We start from the raw sequence: 24,414 nt of genomic DNA on the forward strand, positions 1-24,414 counted from the left end.
CACACTGCCCGTTATTTGCTCCGATTATGCTGTCGGGGAGCATTTTTGGCGCTGGCCGACAAAACCCCTGATCTGACGTCAAGCGGTGCCCAAAAGTTATAGATCACAAAGGCTTTGGTAGAGCACATGACATGGCCCTAAAATATATATATAATTTTAATTTGACTTGAATAATGTTGTGTGCGCACGTGCGGAGAAAGACAGTTATTTAATGAAACTCAAGATTATAACGTCCTGTCTTGCTGGCGCCGCGTATAGCCTGCATGGCTATTCCTGTGTAGGGCTGTCAGTTCACATCTATAATCCAATTCGAATTTCATTGCTTCATTATTTGTAATTTTCGAAAATATTCGAATATTTACATTGTTTATTTTAGCTCATATTTAGCCTATAATAATACACAGAATATAATACGATGCACGTTCTGTCCACTAGAGGGCCCCCCCTTCCAAACGTCAAAGCAGTACTTTCAGTTTCAGCACACAGCAATAATGGTTTTCACGGCACAAAATAGCGTTTAAACTGTTTTATTGAGCACAGTGCACTCAGCACGGTAAGATTGTTGTCTGTCTATAGTGCAAATGCATTTTACAGTGAACGTGAAACGTAAAACGACAGGCCTAGCGCGAGACCCACCGAATGCTTGTGTTTCCACGGACATTATGTCATGTCATTGCGGTCACTAAGCGCCGCCGCTCCTCCGGACATTTCGGAACTTTTCGGGGGTACCGCCTGGGTTCTGCGCGACGGGCTTGACCATGCGGAGTAGCCCTCGTCGGCCCGCTCAGGACCCACGGAACCGCGGGCTTGTCAGCGGCGGTACCGCGAGGCCACGGGGCCTTGAACGCACGAAAATCGAGCCTCCGAAAATATTTTCGAGACATTTCGATGTTTTTGACCGCGTGCTCAGCCTTTGCAATCGGTGCCCTTGTCACCTTCGTGTAGCTGGCTAGTCTCCGCTCATTTATCACCGGGCCACTAAGCCGTCTCTATTACTGTCGCGAGGCCACGGGGTCCGGAACCCGGCCCACATTCGCTCTTCACATGCAGTGGAAGCGGCCGGGGAGATTTCACAGCGGTAGATTCGTTACTCAATACATTTAGTGAGCGGATAAAATAACATAAAACAAAATAAAAATATTAAATAGAATTAATAAATGATAAAAGCTCCATTCGAATGGCAATTTTACAATTTTAGCTTTCGAATATATATATATTTTTTTATATTCGAATTTCTTTCATATTATGAAATTCGTTCTGACAGCCCTATTCCTGTGTGTGTGTGTGCGTGTGTGTGTGTGTGTGTGTGTGTGTGCAAGCCAGGCGTGCGTGTGCGCAATCAAAAGTACTCTGCAGTATGGCTTGCAGGCAAAATAGCCCAATGCGATCTGTGTAATCGTGAATACTTAGCACAAACCAACTTCTGACAAAGAACAATGTTGATGTAACTAAGAGATTCGCTGAGTGATTTAAATTTTATATACAGAGATTTAGAAGGAATAAGCAAAATCGTGAGGCTACAATTCCTCTCCCCTTCCTTGTTTCTCTTCTCCTGCGGGAGATCAGAATCAGATTCTGAGAGCTAGTGTGGGACTATTAGAAGACAGGGCAGTGTTGCCAGGTTTGCTAATTGTAAGCGAGTCGTAGTGTGTGTTGAATGGCATTTGAATGGCATTTGTGGGCTTGTGAATGAATTTTCTCACATGTCATTTGTGCACTGCTCACTTGCATAGACCTGGCGAATTTAGCATGGTGAAAGGGCAACAGTGTTCCGGGGGTGTGGGTGCTTCGGGCGATAATGTTTGTAGTAAACAAATGCATTGGCGGCGTGAGTGTGGAAGGGAGGCATTTTTGGTGGCAGTGCCAGTGCCAGGCGGGTGGTGTCGAGTTTTGGCGTTCGGCGCGATAGGAGGAGATAGGTCCCGAACACTGCGAAGGTAAGTGTGTGACGTCACTGCCGTGTGTGTGTGTGTGTGTGGGTGTAGTGTGTAAGATGGTGTTGTGGGTGTTGCAATAGCGACGTAGCTGTTGTGGCTTTGGGTTTCTTGCCATGTGTTGGGTACAACTTCTCCAATATAGAATAGATAGCTATAAACAAAACACAACACGAGATATATAGCTAAATAGCTATAAACGCAACACAAGATATATAGCTATATACACAACACGAGATCATCACAACACTGGTATCTGTATCGGAATCGGGAACGAAAGAAGTGTATTGGGACAATATAAGTTATGTCAAGTCACTCGGTCTAAAAACACTCACTGTAAATCTCCTGCATTTACCAAAAGAATTTATTGCAAGCAAACAATGCTAAAAAGAATATTTACAAACTATATTAACAACATTCTGTAAACTGAACTTAGCTTCAACTGAATGCGTTCTTGAGAAAACGGCAAGGCGGTTGCCTACTGTAGGTCCAGACCATAGATGCCACCCACTCCACTGGGCCGACTGCAAACAAGTTGACAATTCAGTCCGATATCAGGCTAGCAAGGTGGGAAATGCTTAAAGTCATACTGTGTAACCTTTTCAATTAAGTTAAGTTATTTGTTTATACAATCTTTCACTTGTATATTTCTCACAATAACCATTCCAGCTAAATGTGTTTTTTGACAACTTCTAGTAGCGGGTGTCCAAAATGGTGCCAAAATGAAACGGGCATCAAAATGTGCCTGAAATGTATTTACGCATTTTAAAGATATAACATACCAATTCTGAGAATGCTGTCGAGTTCAAAATAACCTCCAAGTCTTGGAGTGGTACATCTGTGGACAAATCGGTACACACTACACAGATCTCTAAAGTCATGTGATCAAGATGGATCTGTTAAGATTTGTCATAATATCAACGACACATGACCTGGCAGAGACCTGTGCTCCAACGAGCACTTTTTCCAGTTTCAAACTGAATTCTGGGAATCGCAGTTCTAACAGACAGGGAGCTACCGGAGGTGTCGCCATATAGACTACTAAAATGGATGTTACACAGTGGGACTTTAAAGCTACATTTAAGAGACAAACAGAATGGTGAAATAATATATAGTTCAACAATTCTGTCAAATAACTAAATACAAATTAAAATTTAAAATGTGTATGTTTGACCACTTACTGGCCATTTATTTTTGTGACCCTCCGTTTTCATGACTGCTTTTTCAGATGCATAGTGGTTCAGGACTGAAGATAGCTCCAGGCCACTAACAGATGTACAATAAATAAAAAGAGGGCAGAATACTTAAGACAAACATTCAGAACACAGGAGATGCAATCTAACAATTCCTCTGTCCCCAACATTTTGTTCCTATCCCTGACACACCTCAATGTTTTGCACAACTCCAAAATGATTCCAGCTTAAAAAATATAAATCACATTAGTATTCTCCACACATGATACTGCCATTCACAAAAAATATCCACAGCACACAGTTTCCCTCATGGCATTAACTTTAGGAGTGAGGGAAAGAAGTGAGAAGTGAGGGAAGAAGTGTTTCCAAAATAAGAAAAAGCAACATAACTTTCATCATAAAACAGCAGCAGAGAAAATGCTCAGAATAAAGCCTGATTTATACTTTGTTGTGTCCCAGTGTTTTGCTTTGGCCAATCTACAATCTTGACACACATTGTGAGTTAGCATAAATCAGGCTTACGGATCCAGTTGATTGTCCCCGATAGTGACAAACACAAATCTCCATCAGGAAAACAACTAAACCTGACGTGCCAGGTTTTATTTATTTTTTGCTAAAATGCTTGGATGCTAAAGGAAAACATCCAGCCTCTCCCACCCCTCACTGGGGAAAATTCTGGGAGGAAAACAGAAACGGGGCGAGTAGTCTTGTTACCAAAGTTCTGTATGTGCCTTGTTCAGTCTCTCGCAATTGTTTCCCCATATATATATGTATATATATATATATATATATATATATATATATATGTGTCATTTCGTTTGTCGTTTTTTCTCCGCATCCAAACAGAAACTTTCAAAAGCCTCTTCGATCTCGGGGTCCATCTCATCATCATAACTGTGAACACAAAAAAGGAGCCGCTTTGAGTCATAGACTAAACTGTGAACAAAAAAAAGGAGAGGAATTGATTCATGGATTTTTGCCATGTTCTCTGCATTTAAACCATCCTACTTGTAGCTTCCAGGGGCAGCACCCACAGAGCAGTTAGGGGTTAAGAGTTTTGCTCAGGGACACTTCGACAAATAGTGAGGACCGGGACACAAACTAGGGATCTCGTTTCCCAGACAGCCTCTCTACCCAATCAGCTATAGCTTTGGCTACCATCCACCCCATGACCTTTTGGCCTGCAGGTGGCACTATAGGTTCACTGATACGTTTAGCTTTCAACCTCCAGGGAACAGGAACATGTGTAATAATTGTATTGTGCCTGATGGATGGCGAGATAGCTTGTACAATGGTCGTTATTGCTTGTGTAATGCCGAGAAGCCAATGCAATGCAAGATGAAACATCTGACCAAATAATGTTATTTTGGGATACTTAAAATGCCTTTCGATTACCTTTGAGTTTCAATTCATTGTGTAACCCTAACCTATATGAACAGTCACAGTGGCGTAAATTAAAACCTAGTGTATGCAGGTAAAAGTTACACACACACACACACACACAATTCTACACGAGTGGAGAGTAGAAGCAAGCTTAGCCCTCTTTCATAGCCATCTGCTGACTACACTGAATCTGAGGCCCTGGTTACCCCCGGTGCATTATAGGCCAGACAATCACATCCACCAGGTTTTGAGGGGCCCACAGGTCAATGACCGTTTGCAGACATAGTAGTCAGGTGACCTGGGTGAAGCTGCTACCCTGTCACATGACTAGAAATATATGGCCAGAGTGACGGGGTATCTAAAGGGGTTTTACGGTCAAAAGGGTGTTCTCTGTGATGTCAATGTGTTATTTTATAAAGTGGTGTATGATTATAAACCAATAATCAAGTGCTGTTATCAAGTCATATTTTACGTCAAATCATACAGGGAGGTGGTTTGTAGCATTTAACTTTAACCTTTGGATGAAAGCCATGCCTGCCACATATGCTGGAGTTTCAATTGTATACAACAACTGCATTCAGTTAGGTGACCTTAGTGACCTGGAAGCCACTACCTGGCTGTCTCTGTAGGGAAACATTCTAGAACTATAAGTGAAATTCAGAGGCCCACGGAAGGGGAGGGGCCACTGAAAAACGATCCACAGTACAAGTATCATCACACCACTTCAATACAGCTGTATTAGTAAAAGTGCTTACGAGTCATCTCCGTTTTCGTCATACGGGTCAGGGAAATAGTCGTCCTCCCGGTCGAGAATCTCTTGGTACTTCTCAGAATATTCTGCAAAAGAAGAGTGATGAATACACACCAGGGGGGCAGTCAGACAGATATTTCGTGAAGCCACTAAGGAAATCGGGACTTCCTGAAAGTTCCATGGGCCTGTTGTGGCGCTGTCATTGGGCCCAAAAAATCCCATAGCTCCATAGAGGCCCATATATTTGGGCCCAACTTCACCTAGACTGTATTACCTTAATAAACATGGTCATGAATACTTTCTGCTTTCAGTCACTAGTTTAAAGTCTCATTTCTCATGACATACCGGTAATATTCTTTTTGGAAAATTATGGTCCCATTTATTTAAAAAATGACCATAAAGTCACGTATGTTCTGAGGGGCGTGGCTACCGTTACAGTCTATGAACGGGAGCCACCCCCCGTTCAGTCAAAATAAAAACCAATGAAGAGTAAGGGGGGGAAGTCCCGCCTCGTTGTCTGGGCCAGCCAATGGCCAGCTGGGCCAAAACGGAGCCAGCCAATGGCCAGCTGGCCCAAACGGATCTAGAAATATGGCGAATTACAGTGCAAGGAATTACAGGCTTCATTTTATGCCCATGTTAGACCCGGGGAACGCTTTGTCCATATTTTTTACAGTCTATGATACACACCGGCATATTTAAGTAAAAGTTCATTCTGTGGGCAGAATATCTACCATATGAGACACCTTAGGTCTTCAGACAAAGGTCTTCTCACTATGCCCACTACTAAGCTGCGAACCAAAGGAGATCGAGCTTACGCATTTGTTGCACCTACGCTGTGGAATGACTTACCACTTTACTTGAGAAATGCTGTGTCTGTTAAGAAAAAAACTCATTTGTACCGCAAACATTTTGGTTTGCTTTAGTGATTATTTCTATTTTATGTTGATTTCTAAGTACTGTTCTGTTTCATGTATCCATTCCATTTCTATGTACTGTTTTTGCTGCCGTCTCTTATTTCATCATTGGTTTATCTCTGATTGTGATGTTCTTGTTTTATTCCTATTATTTTATTGTACAGCACCTTGTAACAACTGTTTTGAAAGGCACTTTATAAATAAAATTACCTTACCTTACCATGTCCTTGACCTTGAGGAACCAGTGCAAAGCAGACTCAGTAAAAGCCATGACTAAGCCACAATCAAAATTAAGCATGCATGACATAAACATGTCGGTTAACTTCATAATAAAGGGGCACCAAAACTGTCATCGTGCAGTTGAGGACATACTAAACATGATTATGGTTTGGGTTTCTTGTGATTTTGTGTATTGGAACTCCCCTTTCCCACGCAATCTGTGACGTATGAAAGGGCACAGGCTGGCCGCTCATAAGACGCAGTGTAAAAGGAGTCACGTCACTCACTCACATAATGAAAATGTATCCTATCAAACCTATAGCTGCAGTTTTCCTTCTCCTCCCAGTGCGGAAGAAGGCGGCTAAGGATGTCTACTGCTGTGTGTGATCTCTCCCTCTTGAAATACTGGAGTAAGTATTTGTGTAAGCGATAATAGCGATAAAATAAAGTCAATGCGATTTAGTGGCGAGAGGCATGGAGGGAGCACTCCATGGCACTGCTCGTCAAGCAGTCGGTCACCTCCAAGTTGGGAGGGAGATCAAATTATTCTGCTAGTTGTAGTAATATGTTGCGGATCTAGCAATTCAGTCAGCCTGACTCAAAGACACGAACACTACATTTGTTATAACAGTATTAACATAGTATGATGCATACAACTGGGTTGAGCCAATTTCTTTTATATTCTTTCAATTATTTAAAGAAGAAATGCTGGTGAAAGTGCGTATGGCGTGTGTGATATCAAATGTATTAAGCTTTACAATAAACAGTAAATGTGATAAATCATTCAAAAACATCGCTATGGTCATTTAACACAAACTACGCCAGCATTTATTGATAACTGTGATATAATTAGCCCTTCACTAAGTCCCTCCCCAACCCATCCTTGGCACGTTAGCAGCGAAGAAAGCTTGACCTGCATAGCAAGTTAGCAACCGTTGCTAAACTATTTGGATTGGCATTGGACAATCGCTTTTTGGGGTGGGATTTAGTGAAGGGCTAATTCACGCCAGAATTTTTCCCTGTTCAGCTCTTATTTTGAAAACACATTTCCAGACTTCCGGTGTTGATCATATATTAGGAAGTTGAATGATCACGTGCTGTTTATCAGGCGGAGATAACAGAGTCTAATAGAAGGCCACACAGAGTCTGCTCTGGGCCGTGGAATAAACCTTCTTTACCAAAAATGCCATCTGGGACAAGGAATAGGCGATTGAAAGAAACAGATAAGAGTGGATGTTTATGGGCCCGACGATCATGATGGTGCGATCCTGTGTTATTGACAACACCAGGTAGCAATCCGATGCTAACGTGAGTAGCATTATGACTTGATCAATCAAAAGCACTATAATTTATAAAACACCAATAAGCTGGGCCGTGGCTCAGCGGTCCAGGCACCTTGGCCAGTAGCCCGAGGCTGGCAGTGTGCCGCGGGTTCAACTCCCGATCCCGACCGCCTTTACTGCATGTCACTCCCCCATCTCTCTCCCCCATTTCCTGTCAGCCAACTTACTGTCTGTCCCTCTATAAGAAATATATAAAATAAAGGCGAAAGCGAATGCAAAAAAAAAAAAAAAAAAAACCCAATATGAAAGAGCAACGGCAATGGCGTGGAGCGTAGCATTTATTAATTGCTGTAGATCTACGCGAATGGCGCGATAACTGTTAATTATGCTCACCTGGATCTGCTGCTGTAAAAGGAGTGCCATCCGCTGTGTAGAATGTGGGTTCATTCTGAGAGGGGAATGCACAGATAAAACACAAACAAAACAACAATTACTACCAAGAAACTCAGTCCGTACAGTATAATTATTACACAAAAAGGTGTGAGTAGTACTTAAACTTACCATGAAGTAGTTGGGGTCATTGTCTGGAGTGGCATTGCTGACCGCTGCAGCAGCAAGGACTCTGCCCCAGTTACTGGACCTCAGCTCCACTAATTTTAAAAGCATCTGTCTTACATCCCTGATGAGAAACAGACGTTTTGTAATGTTATACATTGAAAGAGTCCACAATTATTGTGACCTGTTAAACTGTGCAATAATGTAAGTCAGGCATCAGGGAACTCCATTAGACTGTGCATGCGCGTGGCAGGCAATGAGTCAAAGTTTTTTAATGATTTTACAATAAAGCATACAAAATCCTGATCTCAGACATGGCTCCAGTGTAGATCTCGGACTTCATGTGGCAAGCCTGTGACAGAAGCCTTTTTTTCTTTTTTTGCTATGGACTGCTATGGAGTTTTTTGTTTAGACCTCGCTGATATAAATACATCTTGTAATAAATGTATTTCATTTTTCATGGACATGAGAACATTAACAATGCAATCAATCAATTGCAATGATGCAGGCAAGAGACAGTGAGCGTGTGACTTTGAAAACTGTCTCAACGTGTTGAGACAGGTAAAATAGGTCAAATAAAAAATAAAGAAGTGAGGGTTGAGTATGTCAGTGAACACATGCTCCTACTGTGGTTTGAGACTCATTCACGGGCACAAATCTATTATATCCATGGGCTGTTTGTATCTGGTTAAAATCAACATAATCCCACAGAGACAATGTCACAGAGATAACGGGCTAATGTAATGGGCCAACATGGTCGCGATTCTCTTTAGTAATCTCAGCAGCTCCTCCTAAAAGGCTAGCTGCAGCTTTCAACTTCAAAAAAACAAAACCAATTGTTACCATTTGTTCTACTTTTTTTCTGTATTGAAAAAGTACCAAACTGTGACACCAAAATAGTGTATTGAACTGTGAATTTTGTGTGTGTGTGTGGTGTGTTGTGTTGTGTGTCCGTCCGTGCTATACAGTACCTAATGTTATTCACTTGACAAAATTAGTTGTGCAAAAAACCATGAGAGCAGTAGACATTACATTACCTGCTGCAGTCGGCATCTAGTACAACGGTTTCTATTCTCTGGATAAGCTCTTCCATATGTGGTTTCCCACTTTCCTTCCATACATCCTCCAACACAGAGCCTGTCAACTGCAAACGTGAAAATGCGTTGTAATTCCTGCTCATCCATTGACACATTGAGAGTAACATTTTAACTGTGGCTACAAGCTTGGACTGGGGGGATGTTTTTAACCTTGAGCAATTTGACAGCACAGATGAGGTTTGCATCTACAGGGTTGGAGAGAAGACAGTTCATCAATTCTCTCAGAGCAGCAAGGAGGATCACAGCTCGAGTCGGAGGCCCTTTCCCACTCTTCACCTGAACAAGTGCAACAAAAACAACACAGCAAAATAATCTTGAATTTAACCACTTAAGCAGCATATATATCTGACAGTCCATGACAGTCAAGAGTCAACACAACAACATGAGACCTAACCTCCAGATTTAGATAGAGCTCTCCCAGGAAAAGCACATAAGAGTGAAACTGCTTCTGTCTCTCCTTGTCTCCTTTCACAGCCACATCCCGCTGCTCATACTCTCTTTGACACCTACAGCCGATTAAAAGGGGGAGAAACTGAATGAGGAGGGGATGAATGTAAAACAAAATATACCGCATATGAACACAACTATAAATGTGAGAGTTGATAGGAAGTTCACCTTTTTAGGAGGAGCTGACGAAAGTTACCACTTGGTGGACTGATAGTAAGGTGATGGGACAGGTAGTTACAAAGCCTGGCACCCGTGTAAGCAAAGTTTGGGATGGCAGTCGACTGCAAGGGAAGAAAAAAAGATTGTTTGAATGTTACATTAAGTCTGTAACTCCACCTTCTTAAAGTTGTGAACGGAAGCTGTCATCTGTCATTTCCGTTCATGAAAATATACTTTAAACTTTAAAGTGATCTTTACTATATATTTTTGCATTTTCATGTCTGCTAAGCAGCAAGCTAGATACGCTTTGACTTTATTTACAGTAGGACTTGTATATGCGTTTGCAAAGACAAATTGGAAGTGGGGGAGGCCGGAGATCGGCTGCAGACTGTTCAGCACATCCTGTACAGACCGTTAGGTGGTGGCTTCTGAAAGCATTTGAAATTTCTGTGAGACAACATTCTGTCTCGAGAGACCGGACCACTAGTGGAGGACAGTCAATGCCTATGCCTAAGCATCAGCTCACCTGAGTGTAGATGAGTTCCACCAGCTCCTTCAGCATGTCTTCAGTGGTAACCCAGGAGTTGAGTGTACTGGCAATATCGTCAATGTCCGACTCAAAGGAGCCTGGCGAGGAGCTAAGGTGGCCCAGGATGTCTTCCACCATGTCAGACAGCGTAATAGCTGGCATGTTGTAATAGCCTTCGCTGTCAGCATCATCATAAGAATTAGGCTCCTATGAAAGGGGTTGGTGGTGATCAGTTAAATGTAAGACACTGAATGAAGCATTGTAAATCAGTTCACAATAAATACATAAAAGTGCATATGCCATTGCCAAGATCAACATGGTTAGTCCTCTGAACGCTCAGTGGGTTCTACATCAGGCATGTATGATTTTCTTGAATTAGTTTATTCAGAGCAGGGCTTTAGTGTTGTCCTTGCTTGAGAAAGACACTGAACCCCAAACAGCTCCCCATGCACAGTTCAATATGTGCCCACTGCTTCTAATAGTTAGGAGGATGGGTTATGACTTATTATTATTATGAGGACAGGTTTCCAGGTACAGTATGTGCAACTACAGGCAACAACCCAACAACAGCTAAAATGGTGGCACACATGTATTATTAATTTAATATGGTTGTGTAGGTCAGTGATGGTTTTGCATGATCCCATTTACCTCATAATAGCCAAATCCTGCTGGTACAAACTCGGGAGCGGTGGCTGACAGGTTAGATGACTCCACCAGGCTGTCCACATTACATCCTTTGGATGGAGCAGTGCTGCTATTGTATGTGTTAGGTTGGGGTTTCGTCTGTCTTCTAGTGTCTAAAAGCAGGGGGACATTTTTTGCTTAATTTTGGCCCAACCAGATCATGACATAATGACTAACTAGTAACTACTAAAGCAAGTTAATGTGTTAGCTCCTATGCAGCGCATCACTGAGTGAATGCCACTTGGCCAAGTTAGAGTAGGTCTATATTTATCAGATATGAAGCAAACACTAACCATGTGACAGACACTATTTGTGAGACTGAGAGCTTTATTTAGTTGCTGTGGCAGACCCAACAGGTGTACTGTGTCACCATCATGCTAACATTAACATTAGCCAACGTTATATCTCTCATTAGCTGATATGGCTAAAGGCACGGTAGGCTAGGTCAGTGGTTCTCAACATGTGGGTCGGGACTCTGGAGTGGACCCCCAGAGGAGGGCAAAAAGCAAACTGCAAAATTAATATTCTACAAGCTCACAGTTCCTCGTTGGGAGGCGTTGTCAGCTTGTAGATCTGCTATTTTCACAATAGGACTGTGGAACCGAGTCAAACAAAATGTAATGGCCCAACTCATTCTTACAACTTACATTCCAAATGCTTGTCATGATGGGGGAAGGGGGTCCCCCAGTTCAAATGATGATTAATTTGGGTGGTCGAGGCCTGAAGTGAAAGGGTTGAGATTGAGAACCACTGCCTGGGCTACGTTAGATAGTAGGCCTACATATGGATAGAACTTTGAATAGCTAAATACAACAATTACAAAATGATGCGTTTATTCTGATAAATATAAACAGGAGTGGCCTGTGTGTAGTGAACTTACTTAACTATAACCTCACGTCGTTCGAGAGAGAAAATTACGAATTGTCCATTTAAGGACCAAAACATGACATTTCAAATGACAACAACGTGCACGGGTTTCTAGTGTCTTATCATTTGGAAATGCGTATTTATAAGTCGTCCGCGACCATAAATAAACAAGACACATGTTTGGCAGGCACACATACAACAGCAGCACCGTGTTACCTCCTCCAGCTAACAAGTCGCTGCTGCTGCTGCTGGTGTTGATGTTGTTGTCCAGTAAGGGCGGCGTGGTCCTGGGCTGTCTGAGCGGCTCCCTGGGGTTGAACCGGTCTCCATCTGCAGGGTTCATCACGGGCTGTGGGGTTCGGGATCGTCCCGCTCCTGGAGCCCTGTCGAAATTCTCGTTCATGACTTTGATCGTCGTTTTGTCCCGTCGTTCGCTGCGACTCGGTCAGGAGGAGGACAACAGCATTCGCTGCTTTGAATATAATGTCCGCCCGGATCAGACAAAGTGACAAACCAACCCGATTGTTATATAGGTAGAACCGCTGGAGTTAGATATACCGCAAGACAGCACGCCCGCGGCCCTATCTATCTTTCATGTTGTTGACATGAAAAACACACAACTGTTTTTCTGTTCGCCAACAAGGGCCACTTCCTTTAACAACAAATCTACACGGTCACAGGGCATCCGTGATCACGACTGTCGCCAAGGCTGGACTGTCGACCTCTAGGGGCGGGGAGTAGGACTTCAAAATCATAACTGACTGACTGAAAACCACGGTCTGAAATTTTAATCACAGACTATAGTCACCACTAGTGTTATTTCCTTGTATCTATTTTTTTTTTAATTATGCTGTTATAATTTAAAAAGCACCACCTCGATATGACAATGTATGTTGTGTTGTTGGTGCCTGATTTAATTAATTACACTTTAATTAAATACACTCCTCAACATACTATAGCCTTATTAGCCAGGCTAATGGCATGGTGGCTTGTATACGTCACGTGCATACTCTATGACACATGCCATGCCTGTTGCCTGTGTGCATGCACATTGCACACACATGCATGCATGCATGCATGGATCAATCACAGAGCATGATGAACTCTTCAGAAGTGCTTCTCTCTCACCCTGCTCACTCAGTAGCTGCCCACTACAAACATGTGTTGCACCAGACCTCTCAGTCTCAGTGTAAGTATTCATTAGTTGTTTTTAGCCTCCAGTCATTTTCCACTTGTTTCCCAAAGCTGGATCACATTATGTCAAAGAGCATTCCCATTCCAGAAATGTGGAGACCCACTTTGATAAAAGATTACTGCCCCTATTTGCTGTTATTGCTGTTTTTCTCTCCATACAAGTGTCTTGGAGGGAGTTCAAACATTCACAAGTCTAGGGGAATGTGCAGGATGAGATGACAAGCTTTGGTCTTCAGTGGAATGTGGGCCATATTCATTCACCAAGGTTTATAAACAAGCTGATAAGTTGATTTTCACTCTTTTAAGAGGGTTACTACAGTTACAAATATTGCTTATGCTCACTGTATAGAGTAATTATGGGCAAAACTAATATAATCAATCATACAATGTGGTACTGGAGATGTGGCAGGCCAATTTAATTTCAGTGCAAAGAAATTGTCATGAAACTGAATTCCACATGTTGGCATGAGGCACAGGGCCAGACTGTTACGTTGGAATTCACGGTCTATGGTTGGAATGAACGCACAACGCCAACGGCATTCCATAGCATTAGTCATTCGTTGTGGTGATTCCTTGGCATATCATTATAAGGACAATATGTGTGTGTATAGCTTAAAGCAAATGCTTCCCTGACCTCTGGATTCTTTGGGATACTGTAGTTTAAACAGGGTCTGTTCCGCAGGGCCAGGAATCACGGTCTCAGGCTGATTTGGAGGAATTTTGGAATACAGGCATAACTGCAGCCTCCTACTCTCACCTTCCTTCCTGACTCTCCTAGCTTCTCTCTCACTGTGATGGCCACAGCGACACAGTAATATAATATCCTAATTCATACTCTCACAGCTAACCTCATGAGTTTGATACATACATAGGTTTATTTAATTTGCAGTTAACCACACCCAGACAATCATGCTGTTTATTCGATTTGGAATCTGTTTATTTACTTGTAACCATACTGCACACTTAACACAGTGGGGTTAACTTACACATAAATTACACGTAAATTGTCTGTTATAGCCTATTAATAATTTGCTTAATAGTTTTTGTGTGGGTCAGTCCATTCCTAGTGGAGTAAAAAGTGTGTCTGCAGCTATGGCTACAGTGCTACCGAGCCAGATGATCAGGCCAAACGAACCCCATGCTGCAATGTCATTGGGGGTGGAACATGGCGTAGTTAGTTTAGCTTTGTATTTAATTGTTGGGTCCATCTTGCACACCATGGTCACCTTGTGTGTTATTGCCCTGGGCCAGAAGCCACTATACAGTATTCCAGTAGTCCTCAAAGTTGGGTCCAGAGTCCAGAGACTCTCTGGTTTATTTTAGGGGGTTCTAAATGAACCCTTACAAGTCTGTAACTCTGACCGTATACAAATGGAACCAAATGAAACCGGTCCATTTGGTTCCATTTGTATACTGTCAGAGTTAAGGGTGGTCCTTGAAATGTAAAAGTTTGAGAACCACTGCAGTATGCACATGTGCCCTATTTAGTTGTGGGTATAATGAGTTGTATGTCGTCTTTTTTAGACCTAGTTATCAAATTATTGGCTTATAATGTCTTAGCATTTTGGGGGGTAAATACAGTTGTTAGGTATAGGTTTTCATCTACAACTAATGTTTCCTCATTGCCTCACTGCTTGTTCCCTAGCAGTCGCACTCACTGAGATATAGATGTTCAGAGGGGCGGGTTAGGAGACCACGGGGCCCGGAAGCCTGTGGTGTTAATGTTCTCCCCCTGGTCTTTTGATCTGCCATCAAGACAGCTGTCATTGATTAGACCATTTGTAGATGATTACTGAAGGAAGTGGGTGGCCAGACACAGGTCATATCACTGATCTCTCTTTCTCTCCCTCCCCCCCCCCCCCCCCCCCCCTCTCTCTCCACTTCATTTTCTTCCGTGGACATACCTAACACGCATGTGAGCATTCTTTAAGGCTCCTTCACTGACATGGCGTTCCACTGTGACAAATACTAAAAGTGTGTTTTCATATTTCTTTGTTATATTGTTCAGCAGGTGTGCAATGCCTATCTGTCCACAACCAAGGGCCTGCTGCCATTTGGGAATGTTGCCGCTACGCAGTAATGGGGTGATAGCAGGAAATTATGTCAGCATCTACAGCCCATACCAGGGAAGTTACCTCCCTCCCATTTTGATGTGGTCGGTCTGTATGTTTCCAGTTTGTTTGGGAACTCTAATCATTAGTGCAATGGTTGCCACATGGAATATTCCTGGGCTAAGGCAGTAATGGTTGCCTCTTGTCCCTTCTTACCTCAGAGAGCCTGATAAGAATAGACTTACCATGACCTGAACCCTCAGGGGTCTCATGAGCTGGTGAGAAAACATGGCCTTCTCCTGTAATGTTCACCATTCCATTGTAAACTGTGCATTATGGTGAATGAAAGAATTTAGAGGACTGAAATAAGGAGGAAAATGGTCATTTTTATTTTTGCATAATAGACTATAAAAAGTAAAGAATGCAAATTAATTGTTGCCTTCTAAGTGTCCCCCTCCAGTTAAATATTTCTCAAAATAAATAAATCATTTCAATACAGTCAAAACACAGTGGTTAAGTATCAAACATTGACTTTAAATGTGAAGTATTCATTATTGTTTAATGGTTTCATGATACACTGACCCATTATTTTCTGTGTGTTATCCATCGTCTAACCCTCCTCTTCTTGTTATGAAACAGCTTGCCTCTCTTGAGTCCAAACTATAAATAACAGCTTGAGACAGTTTTACACCTACATAGCTATGATTCCCCGGCTCGGCGGCTCTTCAACATGGACTGTTATCTTACATTATTCTGTCCATATTACACAGATCCTCTGGTCCAGGTGCAAACCATTTGGCACAGAAAAAAAGGATAAATATTGCATCCTGTGCCACAGAAAACACAGATACCGCCTTCTCTTCGACATGAAACAAATACGATCTCAACCAAAGTTAGGAGCATTTAGGGACCGCTTGTTTTCGAACCGTGTTAGTGCCTTGTTTCCACAAGAGAGATGTCTCAGTGAAAGTCTACTTATATCAGTTTGCCAGTGTTCAGAAACTTGCTGTCCAGTGCTGAATACTCTCTCTCTCGCTCTCTCTCTCTGTCTGTCTCTCTCTCTCTCTCTGTCTCTCTTTCTCTCTCTCTCTCTCTCTCTCTCTCTCTCTCTCTCTCTCTCTCTCTCTCTCTCTCTCTCTCTGGCCAGATCTTGCCAAGATCACCAATTCACACCATCACAGGAAGTGGAAGGAAGTGGGTGGCTGTGTTCTTCCTGCGTGTTTTCCTCCCTTTCAGAGGCCTCCCATGGACATTCAGACCCACAAACATCTGCCTCTTCTTGTGCCTCCACTCAGCTGAAGCGTACGTGTTGTAGCCGTTCTCCTCGATCCGCTCCTTCAGTCTACAGTCGATGCCATACTCTCTCTGGAAAGAAGTAAATATGACACATTTTAGTATGTGAGCTGAGGTTAACCAAATGAACCCTATAGTATCCCTATTCCGGTAACGTCATAATAGACGGACATTTGGACAAAAACAGTGCAGCACACCTACGAGCCCACAACAGGCTGCAATTCAACACGTTGTGAGCTTGGAGATTGGCTATTTTCGCAATTTGACTAAACAACCTATATATAAGCCTTAAGTGCTTTCATTCCCCGTCTTTCTTTCTTTCTTTCTTTCATACATATGTCAACATAATGTCTTAGCATTGCTGACCTGCTTATAATCCAAAGGTGACCCAGAAGCCACAGGACTATTGATAAGACCTCCTTTACGCTCTCTCTCTCTCTCTCTCTCTCTCTCTCTCTCTCTCTCTCTCTCTCTCTCTCTTTATCGCTCTTTCTGAAGTGTCCAGTATGACCTCTGACCCGGATACTAACCGCTCCATACAGCTCTCCCTTCCTGCTGATAGCCAGATAGTAGTTGCTGTTCAGTCCTTTGATGGCCACAACCCCCACGTCCACTGATGTGATTTCCAGAATGTCTAAAAAGAAACAAAGAAAAACAAAACAAAAGACAAACATTAATAAATATTGTTTTGATGTCAACAATGACCACCAGAAAACTTAACGCCAATCGTCTTGTCCTCAGTGCAATGACCATAAATGTGTTAATACTGTATATGGTTTGAAGCAATCCAAGTTGACTATTTACTGTATATGAAATAGACCACTGGTTCTCAATGTTCTTCGTCTGTAGACCTGGGCTCATTCAGTGAGCCAAAGACGGATATTTAGACGTCTGTGTTTTTTAAGGGTCTAGATATAAAGAAATTATATAAAGAAATGTTCACTTTTAGACCAGTTATAAGCGGTTTCAGCCTAGCCGCCCGAATAAAAGTACCGGTATGTTAACAAATGGCAGACTAATTTATATCAAACTGGGTCCTTGAAATCAAAAAGGTTGAGAATCCCTGGAATAGACCTCTTTTCACAGGAATAGAAACAGTCAGATCCAGAACTCAGAGGAAGTGGATAGAGGAAGTAAAGGCTATAAAACATCATCTTGGCCCATAGTCACTGTAGATAAGGGTGCATAGAACAATCCATATTGTCTGGCAAGGGATGACAGGCCAAACAGCGCTATTAGCTATAAAGACGGCAGAAAACCCACAGATGGCCACAGACACTGGAGAGCAGTTAGATTGATCCCTTTAGGTAAAAAAAAAAGGAACGGAACAAGCCCAATGCGTGTTTTGAAATTGCTGCTTCCATTTTGCAGGGCATTCAGCAGACATGCTTGGGTGAGCACTCTTATGTTTCAGCTAATCTTCGCAATCTCTCTCCTCCACAACATTCACAAAAAGCCACTTTTCAAGCTACACCTGCATAACAGATTCCAGCTGTACGTTTCCCTCGGCTTGAGAATTAATAGGTCAGCACCAGACAAATTCTTCAGTTGTTTTTGTTCTGTTCGGTATTTAGGTTACCAAGTCCCCAATGCAAATAATTCAAGTTTCCAAAAGGCTATTAGAGAGGCTAATTTATACCCCAGTAACAAGGGCACGCTGTTGCTAGCAGACAGCTATGGTTATTTGTGTGGTCTCTGTATCAGAGGTCAGAGAGATGCAACAGTCTAATGCCTGATTTATACTTGGTTGCACGCCATGTTGTGCACCGAAAATAGCAGATCTACAAGCTCACAACGTGTCACAACCCAAGGCATTGTATGCTTGTTTATCGGCTACTTTATAAATCACCCCTACTGTGTCCTTTGACCAGAGAGCCCACTTGTCTCGTCTGACATTGGGGTTGTGTGTGTTTGTGCGTGTGTGCGTGTGTGTCTGTGTGTGTGTGTGTGTGTGTGTGTGTGTGTGTGTGTGTGTGTGTGTGTGTGTGTGTGTGTGTGTGTGTGTGTGTGTGTGTGTGTGTGTGTGTGTGTGTGTGTACGCGCGTGCACGTGCGTGTGTGCGTGCGCCTGCGTGTGTGCGCATTGAACCTCTCTGGTTCCCATGGCACGTTGGGATTTCTTGCCTCCCTCTCTCCCTGACTTCCTTTCCTCACTTCCTGTGCGGTGATGTTTTTTTTCTTTCTTTTTTGCTTTATCCTCCTGATAACCGCACATGTGTGTACACACATGTGTGTATGCGCGCGCACTCAAAGAGTGCGGCAGGCAGGCAGGCAGGCAGACAGGCAGCACACGGGGGTGTGAACCCATGGGAGAGACGACGACATCCTTTGATCAGACGTCCATTCCCTCCCCTTCAGTCTGATGACTGTTTGTGTAGCAGCCTGTTTTACTGTCAAACCCACTCTCCTGGGTTGGGGGGGGAGGTAGCCATGCATATGTGTGGAGGGCCGATCGCACAGGTGTGTGTGTGTGTGTGTGTGTGTGTGTGTGTGTGTGTGTGTGTGTGTGTGTGTGTGTGTGTGTGTCCCAGAAGAACAATCCCTCTCTTAAAAAACACTGCCACTTCCCTCCACATCAGTGAGGTCTTGACCGTATCGGTTTCTAGTTCAAACGGTGGCACCTTGGGGCAGTGAGGGCCGGAGCAGCAGCAAGGCAGTGGTAGGTAGGTATGGGGACTGTGACACAGCGGCCATTGAAGATCTGAGAGGAGCTGCAGTTTCTGTAAAGGGGATCGGGTGTCGGCTATGTGAGTGAGGATGTAAGACTATCTACGGCAGAGTCTCTGGCTGCTCTGTAAACATGGGGACGGATGAAAGGTGGGAGAACAGAGGAGGACAGAGGAGCCATGACAGTGAGACTGGGAGGATTAGAAAGGCTGTAATGATCACTGATCAAAGTCGTCCACCGGAGGCAGGGGCGAGACACATGCACGGGCATAGATGCACAGTGTTCACATACGTATAACACGTTCTCGGGCACACGCACGCACGCACGCACGCACGCACAAACACACACACACACACACACACACACACACACACACACACACACACACACACACACACACACACACAGTTAATATTGCAGCAGGTGAGTGCGCACTTGCCCCTTCCACGAACCGCCTGCAAAGCTTCAAAGTATGCTTTCATTCTTCTCTGTAGAATGTTTGGCTCTGCGTGTGTTTGGCTCTGCACCCACAGGCAGCGGGTGATGTGTACAGGGCTTCAAGTGCAGGAAAACACCACCACACACAAAAGAACATGCTACATGTTTATTTGCTTTGATAGTATATTCTAAATTACAACAATGCACACACAATCAGCATGGAACGTGACACCTATGTGTTGAATTGGGGTATTTTTTAATAAACCACATGTGTTAAATTTGGCCCAGAGTCAGCCAGCCAGGTCCAACTGAGGCAACAGCATTTTCCTCCCCCCTGTTGCATGCTGGTTGCTTTTTCGTAACGTGTGGCTTATTTGCTACGCTCTGTTTGGAGTTACTACAGTAAATGGTGCGTTGGTAGTGGAATGGAAGGCGTACAATGCCAGTGAGAATTAAAGGTGGTTTTTCCACAGTGGGATGCCAAAAGCATGTGTTTTGCAGCTTTATTGTTATTCTTTGTAACTCCTAGTTTACACCTAAATAATAAAAGTCTCCAAAACATTCCGAGGGAGTGCGCCGGCTGAATTTGAAGTTGTGCCATTCTCGTATTGTTGAAATGTGGAGGGGGCTGAAGTATAAATAAAGCTTTAGGGGAACACCGTTTGATAAGGACCACATTGAGTGTAATTACACAGGGTCTCCATTGCCATGAAAAGCTATACATCTCTATGTTTAAACCTCCATAAGAGCACCATCTGTTTGTGTCGCGCGCAATGGGCTGCTGCTTTGATTAAAGGATATGCATACACACAGACAGACACACACACACACACACACACACACACACACACAAACACACACACACAGACAGACAGACACAGCTCAACCACATGAGCCCTGTCCAGAGGCGTCTTGCACACATGGCCCCTAAAGCACAGGACTACAACTGGTGGCCTGACGCGTTCCTTAGAACACACACACACACACACACACACACACACACACACACACACGCCTCAAGCAAACATACTATCTTGACAGGCTCACACTCACACCATTACAGCCGTGGGTAATTAACCCAAACTCTCTTGCCGCCAAACTTTTGTCTTACTTAGCAATATTTCACCAGCCACCCAGAGCTGCTAGCCGTGTCTATGTTTAAAACAGCAACATGTACTCACACAAATCTAACTGTGAATCATGGATGTTTTAATTATGCACTTAGGCTATACAGATAGCTGGTTAGGGTTTGTTTTACATGCTCTCTCTCTCTCAGTCTCTCTCTCTCTCTCTCTCTGTAACCTCAGTGCAGACTCCCAACGGGTTGGAAAGCCATGTGGGACAGTTTTCCGCTGGCATCCCCATAAATCTGTGGGAGGCTGCATACTGCCTCTTTAACAGACAGAAGGGCCATGGGTCCTCACTGTGCCAACACCTCAGCATCTTCAAACGTAGCCACGGTAAAAGTATATCAGATAGATACATTGACGCCCCAATTACAAAAGTGTACCACCGTGCTTGCTGGACGTATCGTGTTCCCGTGTGTGCCATGTAACGTCTGGCCGAGGACACCGCGAGACGACCACCTGAACGTAGCCGCAGTCACTTCAAGGGACCATCGAGGGGCTACAAAGGACCTGAGCCCTGGGATCATGTCTAGCCCCGGGGGCCATCGCGGAGCTCTTGTGTAGTATCGCTTTCCCAGTGAACCTGATATCGGTGCACATAATCCACACACTGTGTCTCCCCGCGCCCCCCCTCAGGACACAGCTTTCTGATGGCACCACCATTGATACCGAAGACGTGCAGCTTTGATGTGGCCACAATGATGTTCAGCCGTGTCATTCATGAAGTTGTACGCTTATAGTTGACCCCCCCCCCCCCCCCCCCGCTCATCCTGTCACTAACCTCCATAATACTCAAATCCATTCAAATTCCTGGGCAAACTTGCTCAGCTTTGATAAAGGCGGTGTTCTCCTAAGGAGAGCGGTGAGGAGATATTGTAAGCCCCTGACCGCCAAAGCCCCCTCGCTCTCTCTCTCTCTCACACACACACACACACACACACACACACACACACACACACACACACACACACACACACACACACATGCAAAAAGGATCAATAAATCAGCTCCCAAAGTTATACTGTGTGGGGTTAGGGTTATTTAGTTAGTTATGCCTCCTTTTGGTGATGGGATTTAAGTGACCATGAAGTGGGTATAGGTTGTTTAGCCCCCTTTTAGATTTCCAACCAAGCTGCACGGTATAACATCGTCAGTAGAGATGTTTCTGTCTTGACCTTGTCAAAACAAACAGCTCCTTGGACATTCTGTCTTCCCGTGCCATTTCCCATAAGTCACTTTGATTGAATGTGCGGTTTAGCACTCCCATGGGAAACATTAAAAGGTTCCATATACAATATATGGGCTGGAGAGGAAGATAGGGGGAGAGAAGGAGAGAGGAAGGTAGAAAGAGAGAGAGACAGCGGGAGGGAGAATGTGTGCGTGTGTGCGCGTGTGCGTGTGCATGTGCGTGTGTGTGCGTGTGTGTGTGAGTGTTTGTGCGTGTGTGCGTGCGTGAGTGTGTGTGTGTGTGTGTGTGTGTTTGTGCGTGTGTGCGTGCGTGCGTGAGTGTGTGTGGTAACAATAAGTAAGCACATGTGTCCCCCTGGTTGCTATATGATCACACACCCACTGGAGCATGTGAGTGCCCGCTGGCAGATATATGCACACACACGTAGCTCAGTGGAAACACTCTGACACTAATGAGAATGTTATTCTCAGACTGATATGCTGCAAGCAAGTGGGGCAACATGTAATCACTCTAAAGACACGGTTGTGTGGAATTGAACAAGTTCAACTGTTTCAAACAAGACGTCTGATCTGTGACTGAGGACATGTAATTAACTTGATGATGTCGGCGGGCAGGCAGGGTGAGTGGGAGAGGAGAGAGCGAAAGGAGAGAGAGAGAGAGAGAGAGAGAGAGAGAGAGAGAGAGAGAGAGAACCATCAATGAGATTGACATCCATATCCTCCCCCAACCCCTGTTCTTCTGTGGCTCTTATCAGAAGTGTTTACGTTGGGCTGTGAAGACTGCCTGATAGTGGCCAGGTTATCATGGCCCCCTGCTCCTTTTTAAGCCCTCTGAGAGCTACCATCATTGTGCCGAGTGTTTGGACAGGGGAGGTATCTGTAGGATGTCTGGTTTAAAACAAAACAAAACTAAAAGACTTCTCTAATCAGCGATGTTTCATCTAAAACTTCTATCTAAACAGGTATATACGACTGGTGGTCTGGCACTGGCGGTCAGCATGTGAAAACACAGGCATGCATGTGTTGCGGGGTGGTCATTTTTCAATGAATTCTATATCCCAATAGTAATGCCATGTGGTGGTTGCTTGAGATCTATCACAATTTTGTTCTAATTTTCTACACGTTTATTTTGATCTAGTTTCTCTCCTGTTCAGGGAAAGGGATGAATGAAGCCATTTGTGCTATTGTTATGTTATTGTTATGCTTCATAAGCTCATGTAGAGAGACAAGACACCAAGGGCAGGCGAGATAAGACGGGGTCAGACCAGACACGTATCCCAAAGCCATTTCCTATTTCAGAACAAAATACCCAACTTTCCAAATTCCACACATGACACACGAGAATCAGTGGGCTATATACTTACTCAGCAGGTCATCCTTGTTCTTGGTCCCATTGACTTTCCCATTCTTATCAATCCTCAGAAAAAACTTCTGATAATAAGAGTAGAGCTTCCGTCTCCGTATGTCTCCCTGCAGGTGAGGGTAGCTGCGCACGTGTCTCCCTTGTGGCCCCCCGGGTCGGCCCGGGGGACCCCTGGAGGTCGCGGCGGGCCTGGCCCATGCAGCAGCCTCGGAAATGTTTAGCGGAGCCCTGTGTTCCTGCCGTGGGAGGACACGCCTCAGTCTGTCTCTGTACTGCCGGTGGCAGGCGGCTCCGGGCAGGGAGAGGCTGAGGAGCACGAGGCCCAGTAGGAGAGTCAAAGACAGGGAGGAGAGCAGCGACGGTGGCCTCAGCCCGGTGCTGCTTCCAGAGCCGGCGCCGTGAGCCCCGAGCCCAGCCCCAGAGCAGGACGAGGCGGAGGCAGCCTTACTCCTTCCAGCAGCCCATCTGATCATGGTAGTGTGCTGTGCGGAGGACTGGAGGCAGCCTCAGAGCCTGGGACATGCTGCTGGGGGCAAGGGGAAGCCAAGAGGGCAGGGAGGGGAGCCCTCCGGGGTCCGGTCTGGGGTCAGATATTTCCCTTCCACAATAACAATAACTGGTTCGACACCTGTATGGAAGCCCTTCACTCAGAAGTCTCTGCTTTGACTGCTATTCCGCTCTCAGCTCCACGGTTGGCGAATTTTGCGCTGCTTTTCCAAATATCTAGTGGAAGTCTCTTTTGTGAAAAAAGAACAAAAAGACAATATAAAATATAAATTATATAGAGAAAATTATAGCATTCATACGCGGTGTGTATTCCAATGGCATGTCTTACTTCATGCTCTCGTCTTTCGCCATAATTCCTGAAAAGTTTACATTATAATGCTGGCTTCACCAAGTGGCTCCTTTGCAATTCCAGAGAGTTATCTGGAAATGTTAACTCCCAACAATAAAAATAAATAAAAAAGGCTTCTGATTATATCCAGGAGGAAGGTTTGCTCCTAAGTTCCACCGCTCTGGAGTGAAATAAGTTGCACCACATTATATATATATCAGCATGCAGCTCTGTTACTAC

At 44.1% G+C, this 24,414-nt stretch overlaps 2 protein-coding genes across 2 annotated transcripts; both read right to left on the minus strand.

Moving 5' to 3' along the window:
- Positions 1–2,280: 2,280 nt before the first annotated feature.
- On the minus strand, positions 2,281–12,649 carry paip1 (poly(A) binding protein interacting protein 1). Its single transcript, XM_083783315.1, has 11 exons — positions 12,235–12,649; positions 11,116–11,264; positions 10,465–10,674; positions 9,948–10,060; positions 9,727–9,838; positions 9,483–9,608; positions 9,273–9,379; positions 8,242–8,359; positions 8,074–8,128; positions 5,266–5,347; positions 2,281–4,021 (listed from the first exon to the last, which is right to left on the minus strand). The coding sequence occupies exons 1-11, from the start codon at positions 12,419–12,421 to the stop codon at positions 3,937–3,939; spliced, it is 1,344 nt and encodes a 447-aa protein (XP_083639441.1). The 5' UTR covers positions 12,422–12,649; the 3' UTR covers positions 2,281–3,936.
- Positions 12,650–15,723: 3,074 nt separating this feature from the next.
- On the minus strand, positions 15,724–24,111 carry fgf10b (fibroblast growth factor 10b). The gene is made up of 3 exons (XM_083783818.1): positions 23,341–24,111; positions 17,087–17,190; positions 15,724–16,628 (listed from the first exon to the last, which is right to left on the minus strand). Exons 1-3 carry the CDS (start codon positions 23,810–23,812, stop codon positions 16,431–16,433), a joined length of 774 nt encoding a protein of 257 aa, XP_083639944.1. The 5' UTR covers positions 23,813–24,111; the 3' UTR covers positions 15,724–16,430.
- Between the last annotated feature and the right edge of the window lie 303 nt (positions 24,112–24,414).

The sequence above is a fragment of the Protomyctophum parallelum genome (genome assembly GCF_964188405.1).
Source record: "Protomyctophum parallelum genome assembly, chromosome: 15".
In the NCBI taxonomy this organism is placed as follows: Eukaryota; Metazoa; Chordata; class Actinopteri; order Myctophiformes; family Myctophidae; genus Protomyctophum; species Protomyctophum parallelum.

What these genes read in the sequence shown, in the direction of transcription:
- paip1 (XM_083783315.1), bottom strand. Translation starts at nt 12,421, where the DNA reads ATGAACGAGAATTTCGACAGGGCTCCAGGAGCGGGACGATCCCGAACC. An exon ending in CGTCAGCTCCTCCTAAAAAG is followed by an intron (nt 9,839 to 9,947) that starts GTGAACTTCCTA and finishes AATCGGCTGTAG; the next exon opens with GTGTCAAAGAGAGTATGAGC. An exon ending in AGCTCTATCTAAATCTGGAG is followed by an intron (nt 9,609 to 9,726) that starts GTTAGGTCTCAT and finishes GCACTTGTTCAG; the next exon opens with GTGAAGAGTGGGAAAGGGCC.
- fgf10b (XM_083783818.1), bottom strand. Translation starts at nt 23,812, where the DNA reads ATGATCAGATGGGCTGCTGGAAGGAGTAAGGCTGCCTCCGCCTCGTCC. An exon ending in GAACAAGGATGACCTGCTGA is followed by an intron (nt 17,191 to 23,340) that starts GTAAGTATATAG and finishes GTTTCTTTTTAG; the next exon opens with ACATTCTGGAAATCACATCA. An exon ending in AGGGAGAGCTGTATGGAGCG is followed by an intron (nt 16,629 to 17,086) that starts GTTAGTATCCGG and finishes ACTTCTTTCCAG; the next exon opens with AGAGAGTATGGCATCGACTG.